General features: G+C 37.0%; 1 protein-coding gene across 1 annotated transcript in view; it reads left to right on the plus strand.

Annotated features, from left to right (window-relative positions):
- The first annotated feature begins 2997 nt into the window (after positions 1 to 2997).
- The window catches only part of LOC133848666 (cholecystokinin receptor type A), a 32688-nt gene continuing 21361 nt past the window's right edge, over positions 2998 to 14324 (plus strand). The window contains exon 1 of the mRNA XM_062284321.1: positions 2998 to 3777. Coding sequence (XP_062140305.1) covers positions 3483 to 3777 — 295 coding nt within the window. The 5' untranslated portion in view covers positions 2998 to 3482. The remainder of the gene's footprint in view (positions 3778 to 14324) is intronic.

Raw genomic sequence — 14324 nt, forward strand, 5'->3', positions numbered from 1 at the left:
AAATTGCATTAGCATGGAATTAATGCTGCCAATGCGGAGAATGCTTGACACCCAAAATACCCTGGAGACGCAATGCCAACAATTTAAATTGGCTGCCACATTTCAATAATAATAAACTGCAAATGGCGCAATGAGGTGGCAAATTAGTTTTAATTGACATTTAATTGACAGGAATTAAATTGGTAATCTAGTTTGGCGGTGAGCTAGAAACCTGCTCTCGATTATAATATTTGGTTTTTGTCTGCTGTTTTAATTAAACACAATTGACAGATTATCAAACGAGTTCAACATGTTCTAAAGTTATTGTGTGTCAATTCGGATTGTATTTTAATTAAATACATGCACTAGATATCTATTATTAAAGTCGAATAGTTGGCTGTAAATGAATGTATCTTTTAAAATTATTGAAATATGCCACTTATAAATGTATTTTTTAAAATAACTATCTTTCATTATTAAGAAGAATTATTGTCAAAACTAATATTAAATTAAACTAATAAATATTTTACTAATAAATGTGAACTAATTTGTGAGAGGAAACTAAAGAATGTGACTTAAATAAATCGAAGTAATATAGTAGATACTTGTTTTTGAAGTAGAATGGTTAATGTTTATTTACGAAGAAACTCATGAGTGTATTTTAAATTAATAGATACATAATAGATAAAAATAAAGATATTTGATTATATAGAAATAGATTTAATAAATATTTATTTGAAAATAAAAAGGATTGCTCTAAGTAAATGTATCTTAAAAAATGAATAAAATATGCCACTCATAAATTTTAATATTTTAATTTATTTGGCAAAAAGAAACTCAGTCCAGTTCAAGTCCAAGGCAGAAATAGGTTGGCGTGTCAAATGGAATTTATGTTGAAATAAAGCAGATTACGTCCACTGTGCAAACCAGCGAAAGAGAGTGATAAAGAAGAAGGCAACACGAGATACGAAATGGCGAAAAACGAAATGGCGCCAACAGCCAAACAGCCAAACAGCACCAAATGCAAATACAATAATTAAAATTAATTAAAACACAAAAGTAAATAAATAAATGGAGAGCACATTGGCCAGCAAGCAGCAAGCAGGCAAGCAACGGACCTGAGAGACTCAAACTGAGACTCCAAATGTTCGCTGTTTGCTGCGGGCTTTCACTCTCTAAGCTGTGAGCTCTCAAATCTGGGCGGATCCGGGCCGAGTTTAATTAATGCAACGGCATTATTTATGTGCCCGGCCGAAGTTTGCCTTTTTTGTGGGCCCTTCAAAAAGTTAAATTGAATTAGTCACTTTGGTGAAATAAAGCAAGCAGAAGCGCAGCCATCGAGCGTGCTCAACAGCTGGTTACCCTGTAAAAGAAACAAGATAAATTTGCATAGCTTTCTTTTTGTTGCTGCAAGGTTATTCTAATATTCTAACTTATTGCCTCAGTTACTTGTAGACTATCGATGTCATATTGGTATACTGATGGCACTGACAGATCGATAGCTGATGGGATATCGATGATGGCAAGAGGGGAGACGCGTAGAAACCACGAAAGCGAACAGAAGTTGATGAAGCACTAAAATGTAGTATTTAATTATTTCTGTTAATAATTATAATTGTTGGAATATCCCCATTCAAATAATCACCAATACCATTTCATATATCGATAACTTTATTATACTCGTAAGTTTTATTCAAATAAGCTGGTCACACTAGGTCTTCCTCCTTATTGTGATCTTGATCTCTAATGTGAATGTGATGCGGTGTTGCAATTGAAAAATAATGAAATTTTAAAAACAATGAAATATTAAAATATAAATATTATAAATTTATATTTAAATAAATGAAATTCAACAATCAGACACTCGAAATATAAGCTCACACAATCACAAACCCATCACACCTCTTCAGTGACTCTGTTCAAAGTGTGGCAAAAAAGAAAGAGTTTATTACCAAAACAAAAAAAACAAGTAAGGAATGAAAAAATAACAAGAGATCAACTGCTGCAAAAGTGTTGAAAATAAGTTTGGCTGACTTGTGGAAAACTAAAATAAATTTTCGGAGCGTCTCGAGATGATGTGCAAAATGTTGATGTTCATTTTTTGTGGCTTAAAGTTGCTTGACTTGACTTATGAAAGTCACCCACCCCGAACGGCTAATACTTCATCCCCCCCGCCCATCAAGTTGTGCAATTCGAAAAGGTGTCGGGCAAACAAAGCAAAGCGGTGGTTAAATAATGAGCAAAAGGTGTAAACAAGTGGAAGCCGTCGACGTCGTCGTCGCTGGCACGCTAATTAACTTGACAAATGTGATGTCCTTTTCTCTGTCAGGCACTGATTATAATAATGTTGTTTCAGCTCTTGCCAGGATATTGCTAAGAGAGCAAGTAAGAGATAGAGAGTAAGAGAGGAAGAGAGCGAGAGGAAGTAATGCAAATACCACCTGATTGTCAAATATTGCGGCAATTAAGTAATCATTTCATTAAAGTCCAAAAACAGTGCAAATATTCTGCTGGCAACAAATACAAAAGCATATAATAAAATCATATTTGAGCCGCACATTAAAAATTCTCTTTAATGCGAATTGAAAAGACATCGCTCGCATTTCCTGGAAGCAATATTATCATTGCAAATATGTAATTAAAAAGTTTCAGCAATCCAATTGGACGTGCACATTTCGTTTTTGTTTTCGTTGTATTTATGGACATCAATCAATCAATTCCTAGAATCGAATATTCAATATTAAACATAATTTACATTCAGGATTCATTTACTTCATAGCTTAATTGGAAGCAAGCAAAGTTCGAAACAAATATTGCTGGAGATGCAACAAATGTTGCCAGCAACAAGTTGCCAGCTTAGCAACATGTTGCCAGTCAAAGCACTAACCATGGTGAGTTTCGCAAACTGCGCGTGTTGCGGGCGTCTGGTGATTGTCGACGACTACAACTGGCGACCACCGAAAAGGACGCCGAAACAGCCGCTGGCGGCATTCCGTGGATTCAGTGCACGACGGTGACTTCAAGGCGACGGCGGCACACGGCGCGCTTGGCAACCGCAATACGAAGTGTCTCTTTGTGTACACACAAGTTGTTCTGTTAGCAAGTCGTTTCGTTTCGTTTGTTTTTCGAGTGCACGAGGCGAGTGTTCAAGTGGGCGATCAAGAGACAGCCTCACGATTAACGCCATCTATTTGTATCGCCAGCTGCTGTCCGCGCTCGCGCCGCTGGCAACGAATGCTGCACTGCAGCTCAATGCCAGCTATGCTGCCGGCGAGCTCTACGGGAGTGGCGATGGCATCAACGGCAGCGATCTCTACATTTACTACGGCAGCGAGCTTGACTCAACGGACGACGATGCCTCATCCGCATCCCCATCCGCATTCGTATCCGCATCGCCATCACCCACATCACCAGCTGCACTGCAGCTAAGCACCATCGCCAGCTATGTGGCAACGACGACAGAAGGATCGGGATCGGGATCGCGATCGAGAGTGGCAACTGGCATGACAGCGACGCCAACGAATCGCAGCGTGTCGCGTGTGATTGCCGATGTGCCCATCTGGGTGATACCCTGCTATAGCATCATCCTGCTCTGCGCTGTCGTCGGCAATCTGCTGGTGGTGCTCACTCTCGTCCAGAATCGCCGCATGCGCACCATCACCAATGTCTTTCTGCTCAATCTGGCCATCTCGGATATACTGCTCGGTGTCCTCTGCATGCCCGTCACTTTGGTTGGCACGCTGCTGCGCAACTTCATCTTTGGCGAGTTCCTCTGCAAGCTCATCCAGTTCGCTCAAGGTAAGTCTGCTCTTTGCTATAGCTACACTATAGTATATATTTATGGTTTTATTATGCCGTTTCTTACTGCTGCACTGGTGCCTTGTAAATGTGCAGCCAAGTTGAAGATGGAATTTAAACGCATCCGACCCTTGGGGTCATCAAGGGCCATATATATTCTCTAGCACAATTGCTATTCCCACTTGCGACTGTCCTCGCTTCGCTTTGCCACTTTTATGGACTCTCATTCTCTGAGCTGGCGACGAATGTCCTGCATCTGTTGCTAATTATATTACCGATGTGTGTGTGTGTGTGTGTTGGTTGTACATATTCTATTTTATAATCTGACGCGACCTGAGCTAAATCTGGGCTTAACTATTTGTTGGTTAAAAGCGTGCAATTTCTTGCGCTTTCTTTAATTAACAACTCGCGTATCCGCAGCAATAAAAATAATCACCTTTCAACCAACCAACTGACTGACTGACTGACTGACATATTAAACAAAGCTTTTTGTAAGCTAAGGCGCTTATCTTTTTTTTCGTTATATACATAGTTTTGCTTTATGAACTCAACTGCGTCGAAATAGTGGAAAAGTTTGATGGAATTGTTTTGCTCTACGGCCAATTTGTTTCAAACTCAATTCAAGCAGCAACAACATTGAAAATTGTTCAACGAAATAGATTGCACTTTTTTAATTTGTGTTTTGGTCACAATATTTTTAAATAGAAATATTTTCAACTTGAAAAAATAACGTGAACATCCGTATAAAAAAGTAAACAATTAATCCGATTTGATTTCATCCTTGAAAGTAAATTGATGTGTTCACTTTTTTGTTGTGCATATATCTTTTCAATTATGCCATCAAAACGCATGAATTCATTTTTAGATATTTTTACCAATATAAGTATTTAAATGAGTATTAAATTGTCGAGTGATTTAATATTTTCTATTTTATTCATTTAAACTGCATTGATTTTAAGTTTCTCTAACCTGTCGACTCTTTTGCTATGTTTTCAATCATTTACATATTTTTCTTTTAGATATGTTTATCAACAGCAATTTAAATAATAAAACCGTCAATATTATTGGTAATTTAAACTGCAATAAGTTGAAGTTTTTCTTCGCATGATTAAATGCAATTATATATTTTCATACAAATTCTTAAATTTAGATAAGTTTTATTAAATTGTTAAGTGATTGACAATTTTATTAATATAAACTTCACTAATATTAATATTTTTCAATAGCATTTTAAATATTTAAAATATTAAATTTAGTGTTTACTATTTTAGTAATTTAAACTGCATTTCATTGAAGTTTTTCTCTGCGTGAAACTAAAATTTATAAAGACAGCTGCAACATTTTGTAAACATGCGTTATTTCCGCTCAAAAGAATTCGGTTTACTGCAGCCATCGATACGCTTAATAAAAAAATAAGAATGGAAACTACCATAAACCCAATCCCAAATAGACTCCCAAAAAACGAACCGTTTAAAAAAAGCGACTTTTATTTGCATGCGATACGAGAATATGGCTCAGTCAATTTAGAGGAAGTTGAACGCATTTCCATTCCATTCGATTTCATTTTTATGCGCACATTGCCCATATATAACATAGTATACTGACACTATATAGTATAGACTGATGCTTAGACGGAGCGGAGTTCGATAACAAATTTATGTGCGGCGATTTTGCGCTCGCCTCGACTTCATAATTCAACATAAGTGTGTACCACATACACTTCACATGTGTGTGTGTGTGTGTGTGTGCATTTTATTATTATTATTTTCTTTTTTGTAGTAATAAATCTGAAAATATGCTAGCGAGTCTCTGACCCGACTAACGATGAGCGCCAGCGAAGTCATAACTGGAAGCCATCATTGTGGTTAAACCGAGTAGGGTTCAAAGGTTGAAATATGCATATGTTCCCACCCACACACACACACACACACCAGCACATACACCAACACACACACACTTGAGCGGAAATAACCGGATATAAAAGTACTCAGTGCTCATCGTTGTAGTTCCGAGAAGTTATGACTTGCACAGTCGCTTTTTGCAGGTTGGAGAACCCGTGACGGGGATTTAATGGGTTGCCGTCGTCATTGTCATTGGCTTTGTGGCTGCTGCCACTGTACTAAATATATACTTTGCATACTTGTATCTTTGGCTTAGTTTGTCTGCACGAAGCACGAAGTGCCTTGAACCTTTAACAACAGCGTAAAAGCGTAAAAGGGGAGGCAGCAGCAATGTCGATCATCGATTTCGATTTCATTAGAAATCATCATCATTCCATTCCCGAAACTTGCAACTTTCGGCACTCGCTGGGGCTTAGTAAAGTGCTTGTGGCACCTGTCACAAACGCTTAACAATTGGCCAACTTCATTTGCTTGGCTCTAAGCCCTTTCAGCACTACTGCCGCAGCACAACCTTCGAGACTGTTGAACCATTTAAAAGGTTCAAGCATACAATGTGCGCTCTGCTTCTGCTTCTGCTGCTTGGCAATTTCATTAAAACAAAGTTGCAGCAATTGAAGGAATTGACAGGAGAGAAATGACTGCCAAATACTCTAAAAATACTTGTGAAAGATTCAGTTTAGATTGGTTATATTAAATCATGTAGTTTTAATTCAATTACTTTGCAAAATTAAACTCAAAATTACAACATTAGCAAAAACAACTTCACAACTTTTCAACTGCTGCTCCTGCTATAGATGCTCAAACAAATGAAATCCTGATTGAAATTAAATATTTGTTTAAAGGTTAGGTTTAAAAACATAAAACTAATTAAAGAGTATTCAATTGTGATTTGTTTAAATTCGTTTTGATTTGTATATCTATATTCAAAGCTTCTTCATGTCAAAAACCAGGGCTTGATTGTTGTGCAAGTTTAGGTATAGGTTAGTTATACATAAATACTTTCATTTGTTTACACAATAATTATAAAAACCTAATATTAATTAAAGAGTAATGTTATATTATGATTAGTTTAAATTATTTATTTTATTTAACAACTGTGTTTTTCTTGTTTGGTCGTTGATATATTGAAAATTAAAGCTTCTTCATATTGTATTACATATAAAATCGTTTCGGCTGCCGGAAGGCATAAATAATTTATAAATTTAGCTACACAATTAGTAAAATAAACGATACACTACTTAAAGAATACTCCCATGCAATTCGTTTAAATTATTTAATTTAATTTGGCAAATACTTATTTCGCATTGTAAATTGACTTTCATTAATTAAATACAACTGCAAGTGAACTTTGTTTCTAAGCCAACATGCTCAGCCACGTGGCACAAAATTATTTATAAAGGCCGCGATTATAGAACATAAATTTGAGTGCTAGATGCAGATAGTCGAGCAGATACAAATGCTGGCAAGCATTTGTTAGGTTGGTTGGTTGCCCTTGGGCAGGCAGATAATACATAGTACAAGATGTACACAAGTCGGAGCATTTGCCTAAGCTTAAGTCTTTGCAAAATGCGAAGCCAGTAACAATGACTCTGGGATAATGCCACGGCAAATCCTCATTTTCAATGCGAATTAGGCAAAGTCTTAGCGCTCCGCTCAGCCGCAGCCGTCGCCGTGTAAGAGTCTCCAAATGTGAAAATCTGAATCTAAAGCTCAGAATTTGAATTTGAATTGGAATTTGAATTAGATGTGGGATCTGTGAGAATGTGCAAATGTCTCTGTTTGCCTCTGGCCTTGTCACCTGCGTGCGTATTTCCTTTTATTTATTTCACATTTCCTTCAAGCGCGTATGTGTTGGCATTCCCTCAAAAGATATGCCTAAATTGTGGCAGCTTCAATTGTTGTGCAAGTACGATGGTGAATTGCCTCTCCAAAGCGATTAAAGCGAAAGCGAACAAAATATTGAGTAAACTACGGACAGTTATGCAAGAGGATTATGTAGCTGGGACATTGGAAGTTGTCACTGAAGTAAACAACTAACGAGAGACTAAATAATGGTTTCTTCGAAAAGGCAATTTATGGCGGAGTTGGGGAGGGGGGAGACTAGAGTCGAGAGCACTTGAAGCTAGGCAAATTCTAAACTGTTGTACTCTGCGACGCCTTTGGGCTCCGTTGAAGAAGATGAAGAAGACGAAGACGAAGTCGAAGAAGAAGCTGTGCAGTTTTATGACTTGTTTCCGTTTCCGGTCGTTGCTGCTGATGATGTTTATAATGTTGTTTACTTTGCCTGCTTCGCATCAAGTTTGGATTGCGGGGTCTGACAGTCGACAGTCGACACTCTGACAAAATTGTTGCTACGTGCATGCTGCTGTAGTATTTCAGACATTCATCTTTCGCCTCGACACCCACATTACCAACTTATTAACAGCATAATAACAATGGCAAGCAAACAACTTGTGCCCACCCACACACACACACACATGCCACATGCCATAACACACATACACACACACACACACATTGAGACAACGCCATATGGCAATTTGTTATACAAACACTTTTGACGCCTTCAGCCTCCTGCCTTTGCCCTACTTCCGCCTTGAGCTTCCTGCTTTCGCTTTTGGCTCTCGACCAACATCGATGTGTGTATGTGTATGTGTGTGTGTGTGGAAGAGCACATCTGTTGCACACGGCATCGACTTGCACTGGCTCATAAATTTATAAATGTCAACGTTGTGCCCTGTCACACCAATTTATGGCCATCATTATGTCAAGGTGCAGCGCACGTTGCACTCGCTTTTCCCAATCTCGAACCCTTAACTTCGCCTCGACTTGTTTGTAGTGTCCATTCACTGATTTATGTGAATCCCTCGTTAATGCTTGCGGCAATTTCAAAAAAAACTCCAATTCCAATTCAATTTCATTTGCAAAGACTTATGAACGAACAACGGGCAAAGTTTGCCCCACAAAGTATGCTACGATTATTTTTATTATTGTGCACTATTAAAAGCCATTGCATCTACATATATATTTATCTGTGTTTAATGGCCTCTCCATCTAAATATGCGAGTAAGCAGCGAGACATTGAAGGCATTAAAGCTAAATACTGAGAAAAATACCAGACATTGTCCGCCACGTCTCAGTCTCAGTCGCAGACCGTTCTGGCCTTGATCCCATTCAAAGCGCTGACAGCGTGCAAATTAATAATTAATTGGATTCTTTTGCCGTTTTGCTTGTGCTACTTTTATTTCGTGTTGCTGCAAAAAAAAGAAAAAGAGAGCGAGCATTGCTGCCATTAATTAGGCTTGACCAAAGACAAAGATGTCAAGAGAAATGGCGACAACGAAAAGCTGCAACACTTTGCGAAGGTGAGTTCTTGTCGGGACAGAGAAAGAGAGAGAGAGAGAGAGAGAGAGAGAGAGAGAGAGAGAGAGAGAGAGAGAGAGAGAGAGAGGGGGGTCTACAGGCTAGCAAAGTTATCGCAACTATTCATAATGAACGATAGAGGAGACTAAAAAGAAATTTGCGAAAGTGCGATAGCCGCAAGTGCTGTGCGAAAATGATAATCGAGAAAATTGCATAAGAAAAGCGAAAGAAAATTATTTTGTGGCTGGAAATGATTTATTTTCTACCAAAGAGAGCGATGCTCGAAATTGCAATTTGCTGATAAAATGAAGTGAATTTCAAATGCTATTAAAAAGACAAAATTAACTAATCTCCAGTTGTGGCAATATTGGAAATACACTTTCCACCTTTTAATTACAGTCGAAGTTGCTATTGAAGTGCAGTGAATTTGCCTACTATTTTCCTTCTTTTTCTTCTTCGTGTAAAAACTGGAATTTCATAAGGATACTAAAAAAGCTTGAAATATTAGAAACGATTAAAATTAATATGTAATTTAAGCTGTTGCAATAAATATATTTAGCCTTATTAACGTTAAGTAAAGTCAATTCAAATTAAATTAACCAAAAGTTTAATTTTCGATCACTTTTTTTAACAAAGTTTGAAATACTATTTAAAAATGAAATTAATGTCCATTAAGTTGAAACAATAATTCAAATATATTTCCAGCTTTTTAAATGCTGTTGTTATTGCCATTCAATTTCTATTATAAAATATATACAGTAGTAGGTAGTACAGGAGTAAAACAAATTTTTGTTTTGGACCAACCAAGCTATCGAGTTTTCGTCGTAATAACCGGTCGGACACTATAAGCAGAGTCATTATAACCGGATTCTACTGTACGTATATAAATCAAATTAATGACTAATTTACCCAATATTTTAAATGGAATAAGGTTTTCAATACTATTTGAAAACAATATTAATAAGTGGTCAATACATTTGCACTTTCGAAATGGGATCGTAGTTACTATTAAAAATAAATAATTGTATTTTTTATTTTTCAAATGTAAACATGAAGCATAAAATTGAAATATTTAAACGAAATGAGTTTAATATTTTATAAAAAATCGATGTGAAATTTCTGGCATAAATATATAGTATTTACCCTTTGCTAAATGCTTCGGTGGCGTAGCCATGTTTATGGTAAATGTTAAGTAGTTGCCATTAAAGTGAAATGACTTTAACTATTATTTTTCATGTGTAAACAAATGGGCCGAAACACGAGTGCTTGGCTTACTGCCATCTGCACACAATGAGCAGAAGGAGGCATCTGTCTTTTATTTGTGTTAGTTTCTCTTGAAGTACGCAGCCTTTGCCGAAAGTTTTGCGCCGTGTTTTCGCAGCCTTCTGCTAGTTTTTAATAAGAGTTAACCAACCAAAAATGCGCCACACTCAAGCACACAAGCAACATCTACGAGAGTATGCGTATGCGTGAGTGAGTGAGTGTGTATATGTGTGTATGTGTAAATACACAGAGTAGACACAATTTCGCCATTACTGTCCTACCCAGTCCCCGAGGGGTTATGCATCATGGAGAACATTTTCCCCATTTGTTTTTCGCCAACATCATCCAGCTGCTTTCGAGCTGCAATTTTTGCCAGGTGAATAAGCGAGGCAGCCAGACAGACAGTCGTGGGTTTTTGTGGTTTTCGTGCCGGTTTAGATGATTACCAAGTGCGTCCTCAAAGCATTCCGCAGTCATGCTAGACATATGTATGTAGGTATATGGCGAGAGCATCGTAATTAGCTTATTCAATTTATAACCACATGCACAAAACACAGTCTGAAATGGTTTAGACCTTGTGCATAATTAGAAAAACACAAACTTTGAAATTGTAAAACAAATTATTCGTATTGTAAAACATTTTGTAATAATTACACAATTATCAGACAGCCAAATGATGTTTATAATTAATGAAATTTAAATTATTTTTATGAATTCAAACTTAAATTCTGATAAATTGCCATGAATATGTTGCCTTCAAATATAAAATATACATTTAGATTATATGAGTGTGCTTCTAATGAGGCAGCCACATTTAATCCGATACAATGTGCAATTTAATTCCTTACATTCTGACCTTTTAATTAAACACCGAAGCACACAGGATTGTGCATTCGAAATGTAAATAATTTGATATTCTCACCCACATAGGTGCCAAGCAGAGTATCATTAATTAGACTGCGAACAATTCAGTGCTCAATTTAATGACTCCTAATTACTGCATCGAAGTGCATTAGAATTTCACAGCCTCAGTGATTGGAATTTAATTCAATAGTCGAGAGTGTTTTGCAATGCAAACAAATTAATATCCATGGCCAAAGCTTCATTATTTATGTGCATTATTGTGTGAAATTTTGTATCAATTTATTTCTTTGACTATCGATGCACTTTTCACCTTACGCTAAGTGCTCCACATAATCGAATAATCAATTTGCCAAAGTTTCATTATCTTCAATTAAAAGGAAATTCTTTGAACCACTAAAAGCCTTTATATTCCACTCTATGCAAAACAATCAATTAAAATCACTTTCAAAAGTGACGAAAAGGCTTGCAAATTCTATTACTATAAAACATAAACATTCAATTACTCTGTGTTTACCATCCAAAATATGATGGCAAAATAAATATTCGAGTAAAGTGCAAACTTTTCGATACAAATATTTTCTACACTGCACGCACTTGCATATGTATTTCAATAAATTATTCATAGCTTCAGGCAAATAGTGCTTACTTCTCTCAAAAGTGCATACAAAATAATGCTTCATTGTGCCATGGCAAAGAGCGTCTTTTTATACCCGCCACCCGTAGGGTAGAAGGGTATTATAGGGTTATGGGAATTGTATGCAACAGGGAGAAGGAAGCATCTCCTCTTTTCATCAGCCATATTTCCCTAGATCAAAAGGAGCATAAGCGATGGAGCTATAATAATAATAACAACTGTTTTTGTATATTATGTACTGTATGGAATATCTTCAATGTAGTAGTACATATATCGATATGCCAAATATACATTTCGGTATATTTTCAGTAGTTTGTTGTGTTGTACGCAGATAAAGTTTGCTTTTAAAATTGTATCACGCCCACTTCCACTTCGCCCCTCGCAAATCGAAACTATTAAAATGGAGCAAACGTATTTTCTAAGCTAGCTGTTTTTATGATTCCTGAAAAATTGATTTCGATCGAATAAAGATTGTGAAATATTTTTTTACTCTACGGCATATTTTTAATGTAATAGTATATCGATATACCCAAACACGGCATTCGGTATATATTATTATTTTGTTGGTATATTTTAAGAATAATACCGCACTGTTTTGGTCTTATTAATAAAAGGTATAGAGTATCTCATATGTAGTGGAGCAAAGTCGAGATATTTTTATTTCTATAATTAGAAAATAAACGCTGTGTGATTTCATATATATGCAATATATATTAAACTTCACTTTAAATACAGGTGCATCGAACATGAATTTATTTCGTTTAAATTTGCAATTTTATTGATAATATCGATAGGCAGTCGTGTTCGCAATCTCAGTTCACACAGAGTAATATGTATTTTATTAAACGCGCAGCATATTCATAAAATTGTGAAGGAGCAAATGCAATTTGCAGCTTCAGCTTTGCAAATATTTTCGAACGATTGCAGATAAAGCACTTAAATTAATGTTGCTTTATTGAATGCAAAGCGGTAGCCATAAAGCGGGTAACCGAATGTGTGTGTGTGTGTGTGTGTGTGAGTGTGTGTGAGCTTGACTTTGTGATACCCGCTATAAAATATACGAAAACAAACAAACCAAAATAACATTCCGATTGTGGGTTGTGTTTCCTTTTGGGCATTTCCTGTTGACACAAAGTTTTCATATGGGACAGTGGGCATAATAAATAACAATGATAAATTACTTTTAAAAATGACACGAATTTAAGGCATTTTCTAGCTCGCTTCTAACTAACATAAATCGCAAGGAAATATTAATTTTGTGTGTCCTTCTATATTGATATTTATGTGAATATATTTCTTAAATATTCTGTGCATTCGCTGGTTCGTTGGTCGCAAGGCGTTGACCTGGCTATAACCAATTACGAGCACAAAATTGCATTCCTTTCATCGTGGTTTCTCGTGCAGTTTTCCGTGTCAAAGGCTTTTGAGTTTGCGTTTTTCAAAAGACTACCTTGATTTTCCAAGGACACGCTCACGCAGAGAGACAGGAACAGGGACAGAGACAGAGACAGGGACAGAGACACGGGTCAGCAGACAGCGAGGTGTGACTAATAGGTACGTCAGGGGATTCACACCTTGTGAGATTAATGCACTGTCAAGCTAAAATGTGCAGGGCACAAAACAGGAAATCGGAACAGGAAATCATCACACCAATTGTGTGTGTGTGTGCTTGCCGCTTCTTTGTGTGTGAAGAGGCAACAGTTGTTGCCGTTGTCACATGCCACAAAAGGCATACAAATGAGCTGCCATTTTTTTCCGATTTTCTATTTTAAAGGTAGAAAAGCATTTTGCCTTATGGCAATTTAAACTTGTCGCCCATCTCTCTGATTTTCTATTTTCCCCCATAAAAGGGGGGCGTAGGCATAACAACGCCCAAATGCGACGACACCTTGTCATCAAACTGAGCTCTGAGTACAACTGTGTTGTGTGCTTTGTGCTCCGCCCGTTTTTGCCATTGGCATGTGTGTTGACGCTTTTGACCTTCAAAAAAAAATGGTAAAGGAATGGGAATGGAATCGACAGAAAAAAAATGAATGTTGGTGAAATATGAGCAGACGCGACAACACAGCCTCACATACAACACAGAAAGGGAAAATTCAGTGAAAAATTCAACTCGAGTTGAGTCGAGTCGAGTCGCTTCGCTTCGCGTTGAGTAAACGCGTGCCACAAGCAGCTGGTCAAGTGGCACTTTTGACGTTTTCCTCTCCGCTTTGGCACTCAATTTGTTTTCCAATTTATTGTGAGCGAGCGAAAGTTTTCCTACACATCATTGCAAAAGTTTTTCGGCTTCGCACAACAACCAAACCAAGTCAAGCCCAGCAACCATCCATCCATCCATTCATCCATCCATCTATCCATCCATCCATTCATTCATTCGTTCGTCTATAGATTCAGTTGCATGACAACAACAATTACATGCTTCTTTTAATATATAATTATATTGCCTTTGCCTAGCATCTGACATTATCCAAAAGAGTAAAGTAAAAACTTGGCGCAAGTTTTGTGCTGCAAGCAAACAAGAA

The sequence above is a fragment of the Drosophila sulfurigaster genome, chromosome X, assembly GCF_023558435.1.
Source record: "Drosophila sulfurigaster albostrigata strain 15112-1811.04 chromosome X, ASM2355843v2, whole genome shotgun sequence".
NCBI lineage: Eukaryota > Metazoa > Arthropoda > Insecta > Diptera > Drosophilidae > Drosophila > Drosophila sulfurigaster.